This window comes from Sus scrofa, chromosome 14 (genome assembly GCF_000003025.6).
Source record: "Sus scrofa isolate TJ Tabasco breed Duroc chromosome 14, Sscrofa11.1, whole genome shotgun sequence".
Classification (NCBI taxonomy): Eukaryota; Metazoa; Chordata; class Mammalia; order Artiodactyla; family Suidae; genus Sus; species Sus scrofa.
In genome coordinates, this window is record NC_010456.5 from 39,521,598 (window position 1) to 39,538,248 (window position 16,651).

The following is a 16,651-nucleotide window of genomic DNA, read 5'->3' on the forward strand; positions in this document are numbered from 1 at the left end:
GAGTAATAAAATCTGGATGGTGCAGACTAGAAAGCAGACCGGTCTGAATTAATAAAAAATCTGAAGTGTACAGAAGTTTTTTAAAAGTCTAACTTCTTTGACCCACACTCATAATGTGTAGTTGTTGTGGAAAGACTGTGAAGTACATATATATATACAGTGAAGAAAACAGAATTGCCCCACACATGGCAACTCCATTAAACTTTTAAGTACATAACATTTTGTTTGTGCATATGTATTATTTTCTTACATTTTAAATGGCTAAAATAGTAGAATATTCAAAAGCATATCCAGGGAAAAGCCACTGCTCTTCCTCGCCATCCTTAAGCCTCCCGAGTCCCCTCCCTGAGGCTGCCAGTGTCACTTACATAGCCTTTCAGAACTCTTGTGTGTGTGCATGAGCCAATGTATGCGCACCCAGATATCAGGAAATGTACAAAATGGCTGTATCTTGCTGTTTCTTTGTTGGAGATGATCTCTTCCTCCTGAAGTTCCCCTCATAGCTCAGGGGTTAACGAACCGGACTAGATTCCATGAGGATGTGGGTTCGATCCCTGGCCTCGCTCAGTGGATTAAAGATCCAGCATTGCTGTGAGCTGTGGTGTAGGTCCCAGACACAGCTCAGATCTGGCCTTGCTGTGGCTGTGGCGTAGACCTGCAGCTGCAGCTCCAATTTGACCCCTAGCCTGGCAACTTCCATATGCCATGGTGAGGCCCTAAAAAGCAAAAAAAAAGGCCCAAAAACTTCCCCATTACTTTTTTTTAATAACTGTGTGACATTCCATATGTGGATATGTGCGCATATTTAATAGAATTTTCTTTAGATGCAAGCTTAAAAAATATGTAACTCTCAAGTACTCACAGTTGAAATTCAGATAGCGAAGTATTATCTAGCAGGAGTCTCTAGAGGAATTGTTTAAATAATTAGAGAAAGAAGTGTCTTTTTATTAATTATTTTTTTGTCTTTTTAGGGCTGCACTTGAGGCATATGGAGGTTCCCAGGCCAGGGGTCCAGTCGGACCTGTAGCCTCCGGCCTACACCACAGCCACAGCAGTGCAGGATCCAAGCTGCATCTGTGACCTACACCACAGCTCACGGCAATGCCAGATCCTTAACCCTCTGAGCGAGGCCAGGGATCGAACCCAAGTCCTCATCGTTGCTAATTGGGGTCATTACCCACTGAGCCACGACAGAAACTCCATTTTTTATTAATTTATATAAATGGTGCTTTTAAGTCAGTACTGTCCCATAGAACTTTCTGTGATGATGGAAATCTGCTATCTCTCTGTCTGCTGTTCATCATAGTAGCCACTAGCCACATGTGGCTACTGAGCCCTGGAAATGAGGCAGTTACCACCAAGTCACTGAACTTATAGTTTTACTTTAAACTTAAGTAGCTACATCTGGTAAGTGCCTACTTCTTGGGCAGTACAGTTCTGAAGTATGTAGAAAGAGTAAGTTTGAAAAGTGTCTCTACGAGATTTTTTCACATTTTAAAACATCAGTTTATCCTCATAATTTGCCCAGGAAACTTAATCAGAACAAAGCTGATCTTGGAAGTTCCTACTGTGGCTCAGCGGTAATAAACCTAACTAGTATCCATGAAGACGCAAGTTCGATCCCTGGCCTTGCTCAGTGGGTTAAGGATGCAGTCAGTGTAGGTTGCAGATATGGCTCGGATCCTGCATTGCTGTGGCATAGGCTGGCAGCTGCAGCTCTGACTCGAGTCCTAGCCTGGGAACCTCCATATGCCACAGGCAAGGTCCTGAAAACCAAAAAAAAAAAAAAAAAAAAAAAAAAAAGAACAAAGCTGATCTTGACTGCAGCCCTATCTGAACCATCAGCCATAGTTGGGGAAAGGTAAGCTAGTGCCTGGTGAGGGTCTGCATTCCCTCCACCAGGAGGAGGTTAGGCATGAGGAGTTCTGATTCCAGCACTTTGGTCCACAGCAGGACTGCCTTGAGTGAGAAGAAGCCCACTGTGAAGCCAAAGTCACCGGAAAAGAGCAAGCCAGACGAAAAGGACCCAGAGAAGTCACCCACCAAAAAACAAGAAGGTGAATCAGCACCTTGGGCCTGATGCAGGCTCAGGGCTGCTTCCAGCCTGGAGACAGGCAGCCCAGCCTGGGAACCAGCCCCTTTGCTTTTCCCCTGACCGCCTGGCTCCCTCGGGTTGTAGTTCAGGCAGGGCAGCCCTGCCCAAGACACAGGAGATCTTCCTGGCCGCCAGCTCTGCTGAAGTCAAAATATCATCTCCAAGAAATTCCACATGCCTCAGGGAAGAATAGATGATTATGACTGAAAGTAAAGATTGGAAATCTGCTCAGAAATTGTCTTCCAGAAGGTACTTACCTGAGGCCTTGGAGCTACTTTCCTAAAGGCCCAAGCAGAGTTGGAGAAAGCCATTCTCATTATCACAAAAATTGTTTACTAAGTCAGGACTGTTTCTAAGATGCTGGAAAGACAGGACTGTGGGCGAGTGCTGCACCACTTGGTGACCAGCCCAATGATGTGAGGCTGCAGCTCAGAGGCCCGGTCTGGTCAGGGGATATGCGTGTCCTTGAGCAGTGGGGGAAGACGGCTTATTAACAGACCCTGGAGTGATGACGATGGGAGACTGAAGGGGAGTTGGATGAACAGGGTCCCAAAAGAGAGGGTATGAGGAGAGCTTGTGGTGAGGCCACCTCCCTCCAGATTCCTGACACTGACCATTTTCCCATCAGTCCCTGAGGAAAAGTACCTGACCTTGGAAGGATTTCACAAGTTTGTTATTGACCGGGCCAAGCAAGACATCCGTAGTGTCTGGAGGGCGATTTTATCCTGTGGTTACGATCTTCATTTTGAGAGGTAAGAGGTTGTCTCTTAGCCCAGCAGATATCTTGTGTGAAAATTGTTCTCGGCCATTAGGTGCACCCCTGGGAAATTACGTCCTGGGTAGCCATTCTGTCTAGCCTGTTCTTAATGCCTATTGAGTTATTTTCTAATTTTTCATCATTGTTAAAGCGGGTATTCTAACCCATTTGAAAACAAACCATGTTCCAGACGGCAGAAGTTCACCGTCTCACAGTTCTGGAGGCTGGAAGTCCAAGATCAGGATGTCAACGGGGTGGTTTTTCCGGAGGGCTCCTTGGCTTGTGGATGTCCACCTTCCTGCTGAGTGTTCACTCAGCCTTTCCTCTGTGTTCCTGTGGCCCTAGTGTCTCAACCTCTGCTTATGAGGACGCCAGCCCTATCGGATTGGGGCCCCATCCTATGACCTTCTCTAACCTAATTAGCTTTTTAAAGGCCCGGTCTCTGAATACAGTCACATTGGGGGTTAGAGCTTCAGCATATGAATTAGCAGGAAGGGGGCATTTCTTCAGTCCTTAACAAGGATAATTTCTTCCTCCAAAGAGTCTGTTTTGTTTGGAGTTGCTCTTTCTCTCCCAGTCTTCACTACCCTCTCTCCCTTCCAGGCAGGAGCATGACAAGGTCACTGGTCACCCAGCCTCCAGGGCCAAACAAACATGCTTCCCCCTTTCTAGCTGTAAGTGAATCCCAAGCAGGCCAAAAGAAACCTCCCTGCCCCTCCCTCTAGCTCTCCCCAGCAAGATGCACTGGTCCTCAGAAAAGGAACTGCTGCCAGAAGCGTGCCTTTTTTGAAGCCTCATTCTCAGAGTTGAGAAATTGTTTACTGCTTGGCACCAGCATTTTGTACCTTCATTGAAGGCTCAGAGTCGCTGCCCAGATGGGCCTTGGATCGTGGTGGCTGAACCAAGTTCTCTGACTGGTTTTAGAAAGCAGTGAGAGACATGACTTTGAGGGGTTTTGTTAAAAGTAGAATCACCTCTTTTAAATGAGAAATTGCATTCTAAATGAGAAGGGAACAAATTGGACTGCAAACTAGTTCCAAGGTGACACACTAAAAATAACAGCTGGAAGGAATCATTCACGTGAGTTATGGGGCCACTGGAAGGGGCTGTGAGGGGGCCCTCCCCACAGAGGGGATCCCCTTCTGAAGGAGACTAGGTCTCTCGGAGCTCTTCTTGGGTAGGACAGAGGTGGCCTGTGGTGGAGAGCCTGGCGCCAGCCCCCCCCCAAGATAGGTCCCCCCAAGATAGGTGTGATACGCCCTGCGGCGTGTGGGCCACTCGAAGTGCCATGGGCTCTGGAACTAGAGGCACTTGTTCTCCGACCCCTCCACCCCCCACCCCGTACCTGCCCTTCTTGGGTTAATAATACAGTTTGTGGAGGAAGGACATACACACTCAATAAAAGCTTCCTGCCGTTTATACAAATGCAAAGGAGACTTCTAGTGCTTCTGTGCCCAGTGGTAATCACTTTGAAATGTTGGAGTAAACACTCTCCCAGCATTTTTCTGAGAGTAGGTTTTTTTCAATACTGTAGAGTGAAATCAGTTGGCTTTTCTCATTTTTCCACATCATTCAGTACCGTTCCACCAGAGGACCTTAGTGGCTGCCTAGCAGCCCATTGTTAGGGGTGAGTACTTTACATCCAGTGCTGCAGCCCTCCAGACGCAGCTCTGCCTGCCTGTTCAGGCAGCTCTGTAGGTGAACCCTGGGGTGGGGACCTGGGTAAAGGATGATGGCTAGAGCAGCACCAGCAGCTGGCACTTGCTGTGCCCTCAGAAAGTGCTGGGCAATGTGCCCTGTGCACCACAGGCATCCTCTTGGCGTGAGGCCGTGCTATGGCCAGCTCCATTTGATAGATGAAGAAACTGAGGCTCAGGAAGTAGGTGTGCTTTATAGCCTATTCTCACCCAAGGACTCCAGAGCCCCATCTTTACTGCTAAAACCCTGCTTCCCACGGACAAGAGGGAGCCCTTTGCCATCCCCCAGCCTGCTTGGCCTGTCCCTTGTGAAAGGAGCTCTCCTGTCTCTGGTCCCCTGCAGTCAGCATCTTGGCTGAGCACCAGGCAAGCCCTGGGAGACGAGGCTGCCCTATGAACCACCTCTGGGAGCTGCGACCTGGCTCTAGAGGAGCCCAGCGGTCCCCGGCGCCACCCCACCTTGCCTCTCCCCACCCCAGGTGCGCCTGCATCGACGTCCGGCACGCACATAAGGCCTCCAGGAAGTGGACTCTGGAGATGGACGTGGCGCTCGTGCAGTACATCAACCGGCTGTGCCGCCACTTGGCCATCACGCCTGCACGGCTGCATCCCCACGAGGTGTATCTGGACCCCGCAGACGCTGCCGACCCCAGGGTGGCCTGTCTCTTGAGTACGTGACCCCAGGGATGCCTTTCAGGGACCCTCCCTGGGCTGCCCTGTGGGGGCCGCCCCACTATGGGGCAGGGTGTTTAGAAGGACCGGGTGCCCTTTACACATCCATTCAGTAAATCCTTAGGAACACCTGCCCTGGATCAGGTGGATAAAAAGGAGAAAGACAAGAAGCTGTGATTGTGGCCAAATTAATGTGTATGAGGCCTTATGATGTGCTCATCGCAACCCAGCCAAGAGCAGATGGTGAATTTAGGCAAAAAATGCTCCCAGCGTTGCTCTCATGTTTGGAGAAGAGATGTGTGTGAGGGCGGGCAGGTCAAGTCAGGAGCCAGTGTCAGTTTCCCAGTTCTGATGTACGATATCACATGGGGGAAGCTGAGTGGAAGATACAGGACTCTTTGTGCCTTTTCTGCAACTTTCTATAAGCCTGTAATTATTTCAGGATTAAAAGTTAAAAATAATTTGGTACAAAGCCCTGCATATGCAAAGCACTGGCATAGCCCTAGAGTCCGGCTGAGTGGACCCTTGGATTCCTTAGGAGTCCAGGCCTCATCCATTGCTTCCACTCAGCACAGCCTCAGGGAAGTGGGGTCCCTGCTCCCTCACGATCAGCCTCTCTGGGTCCCAGGGATAAAACCCACCACAGGAGGGGAGTTCCTGTCCTACGTAGCGCAGCAGAAACAAATCCGACTAGGAGCCATGAGGTTGCGGGTTCGATCCCTGGCCTCACTCAGTGGATTAAGGATCCGATGTTGCTGTGAGCTGCAGTTTAGGTTGCAGACGTGGCTCGGATCCTGCATGGCTGTGGCTGTGGTGTAGGCAGCAGCTGCAGCTCTGATTTGACCCCTGCCTGAGAACCTCCATATGCCATGGGTGCAGCCCTAAAAAAGCACGCGCACGCGCGCGCGCACACACACACACACGAGCCTCGTTCCACTTGAAGTGCCCACTCTGGGGCCCTCCCTGTGACCTGGCCTCCTGAGCTGCTTGCACGTGGGGATGCCGTGCTGAGCCCCACCTGACCTCCCCTCATGCCCCACAGACATGCCCATCGAGAGCCTGCGCCTGCGCTTCGCCCTGCTGCAGTCCCTGAACACCACGCTGGAGACCTTCTTCCTGCCGCTGGTGGAGCTGCGCCAGACACCCATGTACACCCACAGCATCGCCGCCCTGCTGCAGGAGGCCAAAGGTTGGTGTCCGGGCCTCCCAGACATCCCCACACCCAACCTGGAGCAGAGGTTCTACCCAAGAGCAGTTACTTTAGTTATGCTCTGAAAAAAAATGTGCTTCGAAAAAATAAATGTACCTAACAGAGCTTTGAGACTATTTAGAGATGTATAAAGTTAAAGCTTTGACTCGCGGGCTGTTCCCCACATCCCTGAATCCTGGAGACGACCAGACAAATGAGTCTGTCCTTCCAGACTTCTCTGTTCACATACAATAGACACACATTTTTCCATTTTTTTGTTCATCAAAAACTGGGTATCCTGTTGTACATTCTGTTCCACGGCCCTGCTTTGCAGGTCCCTGCATGTCCAGCGGCACAGAGCCTCCCTGCCTTACTGTCCAGAGTGCAGGTGCCATATCCTTACTGATAACACACCTCGGTGGTTTTTAGTTTTGGCTGTTCCAGAAACTGCCACAGCAAAACCTCGTTTTTTGTGGATTTGGGTTTGTATTCCTGGAAGCCAGGTGTCTCCAGGTGTGACAGGATCCAGTGGTTTCATTCTGTGCTCATGTTTGGGTAAAATGACTCTCCCTCCAGTGGCATGTCCCATCCCCCCAACCCTCACCCCAGGGGCCAGCGGCTGCTCCAGGAGAGACCGGATGGACCCACAGGGGACAGCGTGGCCTCCTCTGGGCCTCAGGGTGACCAGGAAGGAAGAGAAGCCGCCCCATCCCAGCCTCTCTCCCACATTCCTCCATCAGGGCTGATCTTTTATGACACGAAGGTGACGGTCATGAATCGAGTGCTGAACGCCACTGTGCAGAGGACGGCTGACCACGCGGCGCCAGAGATCACTCTGGACCCTCTGGAGATCGTAGGAGGTGAGATTAGCTACACAAGCCAGAAAATGCAGGCAGTGGTGCTTAAACTAGTTGATTTCTCTCACATTAGAAGCCTCTAGAAGAGGGCAGCCCAGGGCAGCTCTGGCTGTCCCTCGTGGGTGCTGCCACTCCTGTTGTCCTGCCGTGTGTCCCATCGTCCCATTGTTTGGCTTCCCGCTTCCAGTCATTCCACAGCGCCCCTTGCCGAGCAGCGGGGGGGGGGGGGGGGGGGGGAGGGGCAGCGGCACAGGCCACGCCTCCGCGGGGGGCAGGGCGAGAGAGTGGGCTTTCTTCTGGCCCTGCAGCTGCTAAAATCAGGGCTCTGGCCCCAAAGAGGGGAAGCTGGATACTGGGAAGGCAGCTGGAGTCTTTGCCACGGCCTGTGCAGACAGACGTCAGGAGGGCGAATGAGAGGAGCCCGCTGAGGCGGGAGGCTCACCCAGACTCACGGAAGGATGGGGGGGGCGATCCCCGGAGAACAGGGAGGGTGGGCCCCTTGAGGGACCCACAGGCAGAGGCAGGAAAGATCCAAAGATGTTCCAGGAGCAGAGAGCAGGCAGGAGCTGGGCTGGGTGAGGGGAGGGGGGGGCGGGGCTGGGAGGTGAGAGGCGCCCCGAAGGTTTCAGCTCTTCATCTCTCTCTTCCAGGGGAGATCAGAGCCTCTGAAAACTCCTACTTCTGCCAGGCGGCCAGGCAGCTGGCCTCGGTGCCATCTTCCCAGCTTTGCGTCAAACTGGCGAGTGGCGGTGACCCCACCTATGCCTTCAACATCCGCTTCACTGGGGAGGAGGTCCACGGCACCAGTAAGTGGCGGCCCCGCCGGGGCCTCTTTCAGCCAGTTCAGGATGGAGGCTGTGTTCAGAAAGTAAAAATTTCTGGGGTAATTTTTAGCCTAAAGATCTTACCCATTAGCAACAGTAGAGCCCCACCCTTATTATCGCGCTCTGCCCAGAAGCCAGGTCTGCCCTAGAGTGACCCTCTGTCCAGGCTCCCCAAACCCAGCCCCTCAGACTTGCCCTGTTCCCTGGGGATCTCGCGCCCCCTGCTGGTCGGTGACTTCAGCGCAGCACCTTCCAGGCTGTGGTCAATGCTAGGGGTGCGTTTCTTGCCGAGTGGACCTGGGAGAGATGCCCTCACCGTGGACTGGACTTCTTTTCCAGGAAGACCCCCCTGGCTGAGGGGTTGAGTTAAAATCTTGTATGTGCCCCATGAGAGACAGGGGTTTGAGGAGCCTGTGATCAAAATGGCACCTTCTGACATCTCACGCTGCAGGGATGAGGAATGGCCACTCAGAAAATGTTCCCTGGGGATCCTTTCAGTCAGATTAGCCCAGACACTCAGAAAATCCTCTCACGCTGGATGGGGGAAGAAAGTTCCTCTTCCGGTAGCCGCACCGGGCTGAGAACACTGTTGGGGCTGCTCTGTCTCCCATCCCGCCCTCATCATGCGGCCTCTGGGCACACCTCAGAGAATAGCTCTGTTCACTGAGACACCAGGCTCAACACCTTAACGCTCCTAATGACACCAGCTCTGTCCCGCTTTGCAGATGGGGAAACTGGGGCTCCACAAAGTTAAGTAGCTTTCCCAGGGTCAGGGGGCTCACTGGGGTTCAAACCCAGGTCTGTCCAGTTCCAAAGCCCAGCCCTTGATGGCTTCAGGAGACAAGAGTCTCCTGCTTTTCTCCTGGAACCGAGTGAAGGCCAAGCCCTGACATCTCCCCAGCCAAGTCCTCCCCGTGGGTCTGACCAAGCGGTATGTGCACAGCTGTTCTCATGCCTCAGGACACCAATGGGGATGCACAGGGGAGAGCAAGGGAGCCCCAGCCATAGAGAAGAGTTTTGCCAAAAACCCAAAGGCAGGTTTGGAGTGGCAGCAGGAGAGGAGTCGATCACTGCCCACTGCCCTTCGCCTGTGTCATGCGTCCATCCGTGTAGTTATACACACACTGAATGCACACTGAGGTCCCGGGCTTGGCTGGACACAGTTCTGAGTGAAATGGAGCCCTGCTTCCAGCCCAGCACAGGAGGCAAACATGGGTCCTACAAGCCCTCAGCATCATTGTCAACTTGCAACTGTGATAGGTGTCCCACATAGGGCCTGCCTTTGATCTCACTCAATCCCTGAAACCAGCCTGGAGGTCGGGACAGTCACTGCCCGCCTTTGGGAGATGAGGGGCTGAGGCTGGCTCCAGCAGGAACGTGATTCCCAGGAATCGCCCAGCTCATCAGTGGCCCTGTGTTCTCCCAGCCCTCAGCGAGTTCTCTTTCTAGGCCACTGAAGCCTGGGTCAGGGGTGGGGGGCAGAGGCGCTGACGTTCCTGATGGGGACAGGGCCTACAGGCAGGGAAGGCTGATGGGTCCCTGTCTATCGTGTAGGCGGTTCCTTCCGCCACTTCCTGTGGCAGGTGTGCAAAGAGCTGCAGAGCTCCTCACTGTCCCTCCTCCTGCTGTGCCCCAGCTCCGCCGTCAACAAGAACAAGGTAAGACACCAGGCCCCGGCAGCTGCGGCTAGTGTTCCCCCCGCCCCCCCGGCAGTCAGCTCCCTGGGAGCAGTGGCTCGCCAGGTGCATGGCCTCGTCAGCTTGGTGCTTCACCAGCCTTCCTGGTCTGGGCAGGGCCTCCCTTTGCAGTGGTTCCCTCCTGCCTGCCATGGGTCACGTGAGCCTGGGACACATGTTCCTGGGGCCAGTAGAGGCACAGGTGGGTCAGCTCACGCGTGCCTCCACTTTCAGGGGAAGTACATCCTGACCCCAAGCCCCATCACCTACGGGGAGGAGCAGCTGCTGCACTTCCTGGGCCAGTTGCTGGGAATTGCAATTCGAGCAGATGTCCCTCTTCCCCTGGACCTCCTGCCCTCCTTCTGGAAGACGCTGGTAGGGGAGCCCCTGGACCCTGACCAAGACCTGCAGGAAGCAGACATCCTCACCTACAATTATGTCAAGAAATTTGAGAGTGTAAGTAAAAAACACATTTTTTTCTAGGGGACAGCAGGACCCCAGAGCAGTGGCCTGCCATTCTGCTTAGGCCTCTGTGGCCCCCCTGGGGACTGACAGGGACCTCCCAGAGAACATGAGGGAGCATGAGGCACATCTACTGGCGAGGCTTGCCTCACGGGGCCCGGAGCCCCTGGCCTCCCTCCTTTACCATCTGCCCCACCTCGTAAGGACACAGGGGGAAGGGGCCCCCACAGCAGAGGGAGCAGAGGTGTTGGGTGGGAACTGCTCCACGCAGAGCTGGTTTCACTTTTAAGAGCTTCGTTTCGGGGCTTCACGAAGGGCGCAGGAGATCAGCTCTGGGGCATCACCTAGGCAGAGCGCTGGGAACACAGCACTTGTTCCCTCTCCTGAGGCCTGAAGAAGGCTGCTCTCCATGGGGGACAACTGCTGAAGGAAGTGCCAGCTGGTGGGCCTCCGGTGACACAGACGTGAAGGCCCTCTGAGGGGCCCCCAGTACCTGCTCTCTGTAATCCCCACAGCTGCCACTTGGGGGAGCCAGCATGTGGGAGCAGCTGAGCCAGGCGCCTGGCGAGCAGCGGGCGTTGCAGCACAGACAGGGCTGACGTGAATTGTCTGAAGGGTCAAAGCAGGACACCCCCCGTGGACTGGGGATTTATGAGTCGTTCCCAGCCACTGCTGTGAGAAGTCCTCAGGAGCTGTGGGTGGCAGCAGAGGCCTGAGACTGGCAGGGCCTCTAAGATAGTGTCCGAATAAACAAATGAAAACAAAACAAAACAAAAAAGCTGGTGTCCAGGCAGACAGTCCAGCCAAGGCTTCTGTCTGGGGAGGACAGGCAAGCCGGGATACAGAACCATCTTGGGGAGGGGAGAAGGAGGAGGCACAGAAACCAGAAAGAAACGCCTTGAACTTGTCAGGGGTGCCCGCTGTCATCACCACCCCAGAGCCGCAGGCTTTTCCGCTGGGTCAGTTCCTATCCTCTCCTCAGTAGCCCAGCATGCTCATCAGGGTCTTGTGAACCCTAAATTTCCATCAATGGGGTGCCGATGCTAGAGAGGTGGCCCACATACCTCACACAAGGGGAATCAAGTCAGGGCCCTCTGAGGACAGAAACCCCAGCTCAATCCAGATGAGAAACTTTTTTTTTTTTTCTTTTTAGGGCCACACCCGTGGCATATGGAGGTTCCCAGGCTAGGGGTCAAATGGGAGCTGCAGCCGCTGGCCTACACCACAGCCACAGCAATGCCAGATCGAGCTACGTCTGCGACCCACACCACAGCTCATGGCAACACTAGATTGTTAACCCACTGAGCAAGGCCAGGGATCGAACCTGCATCCTCATGGAGACCATGTTGGATTCTTAACCTGCAGAGCCACAACGGGAACTCCCCCCACACATACCTTTTTTTTAAATGATTCACTCTTAAAAGTACAGATGCAGATTTGGCTCTAGGGCAGAATCCAGGTACCTCCATGATGCTGTCAATGACTGATCTCAAGATGGCACCCACCTTCAGCCGTGCCCAGTTGGGGTGGCTGTAATTTGGGTCCCATTAGCCAGGCCTGGGTCATGTGCCTAACCTTCAAGTCATGGCAAGGCTGACAGGCCAGGCCTCTGCCATCTACCCACTCACAGTGGCCACGGTAGCCCCTACCCAGGCAGTACCTGGTGTTTGCCCAACTGGGTTGGGGTTCCATCTTCCGGGGGCCTGGGTCAGTCTGGGTCAGCCTCGCTCTGCTCTGCCCTCCAGATCAATGACGAGATTGAGCTGGAGGCCCTGTGCGCCGAGATCGCCTCCCAGCACCTGGCCACCGAGAGCCCCGACGGGCCCAACAAGCCCTGCTGCCGGTTCACCTACCTGACCATGACGGGCGAGGAGGTGGAGCTGTGCAGCCGCGGCCGGCACATCCCTGTGGCGTGAGTGTGCGGCCTCGGTTGGGCCGAGTGGCTCTCACCAGGGGGAGGATGTGGGCTGGACCGTGGGCCCCGGGAGAGCTGGTGGAACATCTTCAGTGGCCGGGCTGAGGCGGTGGACCCAGAGCAGAGGGGAGTCACTGAGCTGCCAGGCCCGGGAAATCCAGGTAGCAGTCTGGGGTCCTCTGGCGCCAGAGCAGCCTCTTGGGCATCGTCCCTCACCGCGTCCCCCGTGGCCCGCAGGTGGGAGAACAAGGACATCTACGCGGCCACCATCCGGAGCCTGCGGCTGCGGGAGCTGCAGAACGTGGAGTGCGTGACGGCCGTACGGGCGGGGCTGGGCTCCATCATCCCCCTGCAGCTGCTCACCACGCTCAGCCCGCTGGAGATGGAGCTGCGGACGTGCGGCCTCCCCTACATCAACCTTGAGTTCCTGAAGGTCGGTGGCAAAGCCGGGCTGGGCTGGGCTGGCAGGCATGTCTGCAGTGGCCCGTCACATGTCACAGTACTTCCTCTGTCCCCCTCCTGTCGGGGGGAGCTGTGCTCACTCCCATCTCACTGTAAGAGAGTCACTTGCCAAGGTCACCCAGCCAGGAAGCAGCAGAGTCAGACCTCAGACCCAGGTCCCCTGCCTCCAGAGCCCATGAATGAACCCCCAGGCTCAGGTGGCATATTCTTGCCAAGCCCCCTCCACTCCTCACCCTGGCCCATGCCAGCCGGGGACCTTGCCAGGTGACTTCACCTCTAGTGGGAATGGTGACAGGACCTACCCAGTGAGTTTCATTTTAGTGTACTGAGGTGTGTGTGTGTTACACAGAGGCGGTAACATAGTAGAGCCCCTGCTCCGGGCCTCCTGTGTAGGCTGGTCACACAGACAGCCGCTGCCTCTGTGGACCTTGTCATCCTGGCAACTCGCTGTGTCCCACGGCCGTGTTTCCCTGCGGCACCCGCTCCGGGTTCTGGCCCACTGCAGGCCGGCTCACATGTGTGGGCCTTTCTTCCCCAGGCCCACACCATGTACCAGGTGGGGCTGATGGAGACAGACCAGCACATCGAGTTCTTCTGGGGGGCACTGGAGATGTTTGCCCAGGAGGAGCTGTGCAAGTTCATCAAGTTTGCCTGCAACCAGGAGCGCATCCCATTCACCTGCCCCTGCAAAGACGGGGGCCCTGACACAGCCCATGTGCCCCCGTACCCGATGAAGATCGCCCCCCCGGATGGCACAGCAGGTACTGGCCTGACCTTCCCTGGTCATGTTCCAAGTGGGGATACATAGGCCCTTCTGTTTGGACCTGGGGTTGCCAGGCCCTGTGGAGGAGGGAACGACAGACAGGGACCTGAACACCAAAGCCCAAATAGAAATGAGGGCGAGGCGCGGGCGGGGAGAGGGAGCCTACGGGTCCTGGGCGTCCCAAACCCGACCTTTGCCAAGGGGCAGCATAGGCCTGATGTTGACATATCGTTGGAAATTTTAAAAGGCTTAAAATCCAGAAATGTTTTAATCTGCCAACTTTCTTCATGGTGCAAAATGATTAAATGTAGAAAATTCCAAGCAAAATGCTTTGCTAGCCAAACCAACCTGCCTGCAGCCAGATTCTGCCCAGAGGTCAGCCCCGTGCTGCCTGTGCTGTACGTACAGCGGCTGCCTTTTCCTCCCGAGTCTCCTCCTGCCCCGCCCCAGCCTCCCAGGCCTTCACCCGCTTCCCGCTGGGCTTGGGGTGAGCTTGGAGCCGTGCAGAGAGGCAAACCTGGAGGCAGAGGGCCCCGCCAGGCCTCCCCGGGACCCGGGCCCTCACACTGGCCCGATGTCTCTCCTGTAGGTTCCCCAGACTCTCGCTACATCCGCGTGGAGACCTGCATGTTCATGATCAAGCTTCCCCAGTACTCCTCTCTGGAAATCATGCTGGAGAAACTTCGTTGTGCCATTCACTACCGCGAAGACCCCCTGAGTGGCTGAGGGGACGGAGCCCGAGCTAGGCCGTCACCGAGACACCGCTCTGCCGGCTTGGGAAGCCTGCCGCTGTGGGCACGTCCCTCCGGGGCCCTGTGTGAGGAGTTGGCGACATTTTGCTTTTCCGAACTTTTGTCCACATTCCAGGGCTTCCTGGAAGACTTGACCTTATGTATTTGTACGTTTCGTGATGGGTTGGTTCTTTTGCTACCTTGTTTGTGGTATGTTTGTAGGATAGTTTAGTTCCCAGACAGCTCGTGTCTCATTTGATCTTCCTGGACATTTTCCCTTCGTGGCCACTGGATTTGGATGCCCTGAGGCCCCAGTTGGTTCCACATCATAGAAGCACCCAGCAGGAAGCTGGTAGGGAGACGCCCTCAGTTCCCAGAGCCTCCGGTTCTGTCTGCAGAGCATCTCCACGGACAAGTCTGTGGCCCACCCTGCCCTGCTGCCTCGAGCTGGATGTGGCTCCCGCAGGCCTCCTTCCAGCTTGAAATGGTTGGGCCAGTTAGCAGAACACAGGAGACACACACAGGGAGCTTTATGTGTTCATCTTCCTGCTTTAGAACCTTGTTTATGGTCTGGGTTTTTCTGAGCAAAAGCCCACAGTGGTCCCCCGCCCCTTCCCACTCAGCCCTCTCTGCTCTCCGTCAGTTCCGGGCCCCGGGCTGACAGTCTCCCACTGAGCAGCGCTCGGAGCAGAAGACCAGAAGGTTCCTTCCTGACCTTAGTTCGCAGAGCCAGGCCAGGTGCACCCCAGCTCAGGAGTTGAGAGGACCCTCCCCCTGGAGTTGGACAGTGCTCAAGCGGGGGCCTTTTTCTAAGACCCTGATTGAACAGGGAAGCAAGCACATGATCGAAGCCTCCCCCACTTTTGTATTCAGAAACGGCCCTTCCTCACTGTGGTGGTGTTGGTGTGAAGAGCAGCGGAGAGGGCCACACCCCATTCTAAAAAGAGCTGTCTGAGGTGCTCTGCTCCACCTGGGGTCGACTTCAGTGGCTGAGACCTTCAAGTCCAGGTGGAGACCCCGGGGGGCCTTCCGCCCCTCTGGCCAGACCCACCCAGTGCCCCCCTCCCTGCCCCATGTGAGTGTGTGCCAGGGCTGAGCTGCTGCAGGCTCACCCACTGCCCCAGTGCATCTGTGCCCGAGTAGGTCTTGGTCCATTGGTACTTTGTTCGAGAGCAGCATATGCCATCCTGTTGGACACTGTCATTTTGGGCCTTGCCAGTTCTCACAGAATCGCATCACTGTATTTATTGTATAATATTGTGAATATCGGAAGTTCTGAGCGAGTGCTGTCTAGAAAGAAGGCTTTGGAGTGTGAATGCTGGTGAGGGGATTTGCGCCTCCTTTCTCTGCTGTGGCCCTGGCCTGCTGAAAAAATGTGTGGATTTTAGAGTTTGAGCCATTAGCATCCATCTCCTCCCTATTGTTCTTATGAAATGCATTAAGGACCAGTATAGAAGAATTCCCCAACCTAAGGAAAAATAACTCTGGATGAATTGTTCCAGTTGCATCAGTTACATTTGATGCAGGATCAGTCAGGTCTGGAGGCGAGTGCCTGCCAGCAGCTTCCCTGTGTGGACCAGTGTGGTCAGCTACTGCCTTCTGGGGCCATACCCCCCATGACTGGGGGTCACGCCAGGATGTAGTCCTGACAACAAGGATCCTCTTATTTCATTTCTGCAAAATGAAAGAGCCTTTGGATTTACTAGCAGAGTTTTTTCCTCCTTGTATTTTTAAATCTTGGTTTCCCCCATCCTTCCCATCCCTTGAATGGACTCAGAATTGTCAGCTACCTCCCCAGGAGGGGTTTGGGAAGCTTCTGATGGCCCATCAGTTGACTAGACGACAGCTGTGAGTTAAGAGGTCTGCTGCTAACACGACTGCTTCTCCCAGAGAGCACATGGAGGTCCAGACAGATCCAGACCTTGGCCCTAAAAAAAAAAACGTGTGCTGTAAAGTTACTTGATGTATATTTATTATAATTATTTATGGTTGCATTTAACAAACTTTTCATTCAACTTGATGCTATTTACACCATTGCTGTGTAAAGGAAGCCCACGACAGGAAAAGTTGCACCAATAAATAATCTTCATCTAATTTTGATTTACCTTAAGACTTGTGTGACCATCTACTCTTGCTGAGAAGAGTTGAGGGCCAACATGCTTTGGTGGCTCTGATACTTGAGGGTCACCAAGAGGCTAGGAATTAAAAGTGTTTTCAATTCTTATGGTCTCCTTACCCTGGATTTGATTCTTACTCCTTTATCATTCTGAACTACCCATTTACACACTTGACCCCATGACTCTCTAGTTTTCATATAGAAAGTCTGATTGAAGGGGTGGAAATCCGAGGTCAAAGGTAAACCTCCCCGTCCTGGAGCTGGTCTACTCTTGTGCCAGTGTGAAGATTTCCCTCAGTGGACTGTTGCACTGGAAGAGTCTGGGCCTTTCTTCAAATGTGAATCCTCCTTTGGGCACAGGTAGTGGGTCTAGAACTACTTTGTGCAAAAGAAGAAAGCAGGGAAGTGGTAAAGACCTAGCTCGGTACTACTTTC

The 16,651-nt window shown here is 54.2% G+C and overlaps 1 protein-coding gene across 6 annotated transcripts in view; it reads left to right on the plus strand.

Moving 5' to 3' along the window:
• HECTD4 (HECT domain E3 ubiquitin protein ligase 4) overlaps positions 1-16,324 on the plus strand; it is a 211,227-nt gene extending 194,903 nt beyond the window's left edge. For 5 of the 6 annotated variants that reach the window (XM_005657322.3, XM_013990365.2, XM_005657324.3 and 2 more), the window contains exons 65-76: positions 1,951-2,057; positions 2,724-2,847; positions 5,029-5,219; positions 6,264-6,410; positions 7,151-7,270; positions 7,918-8,073; positions 9,646-9,749; positions 10,002-10,223; positions 11,975-12,141; positions 12,382-12,577; positions 13,145-13,367; positions 13,959-16,324. In XM_005657322.3, the coding sequence (XP_005657379.1) occupies positions 1,951-2,057; positions 2,724-2,847; positions 5,029-5,219; positions 6,264-6,410; positions 7,151-7,270; positions 7,918-8,073; positions 9,646-9,749; positions 10,002-10,223; positions 11,975-12,141; positions 12,382-12,577; positions 13,145-13,367; positions 13,959-14,095 (1,894 nt within the window). In that variant the 3' untranslated portion in view covers positions 14,096-16,324. The remainder of the gene's footprint in view (positions 1-1,950; positions 2,058-2,723; positions 2,848-5,028; positions 5,220-6,263; positions 6,411-7,150; positions 7,271-7,917; positions 8,074-9,645; positions 9,750-10,001; positions 10,224-11,974; positions 12,142-12,381; positions 12,578-13,144; positions 13,368-13,958) is intronic. The other variant, XM_005657323.3, reaches the window with a different exon arrangement.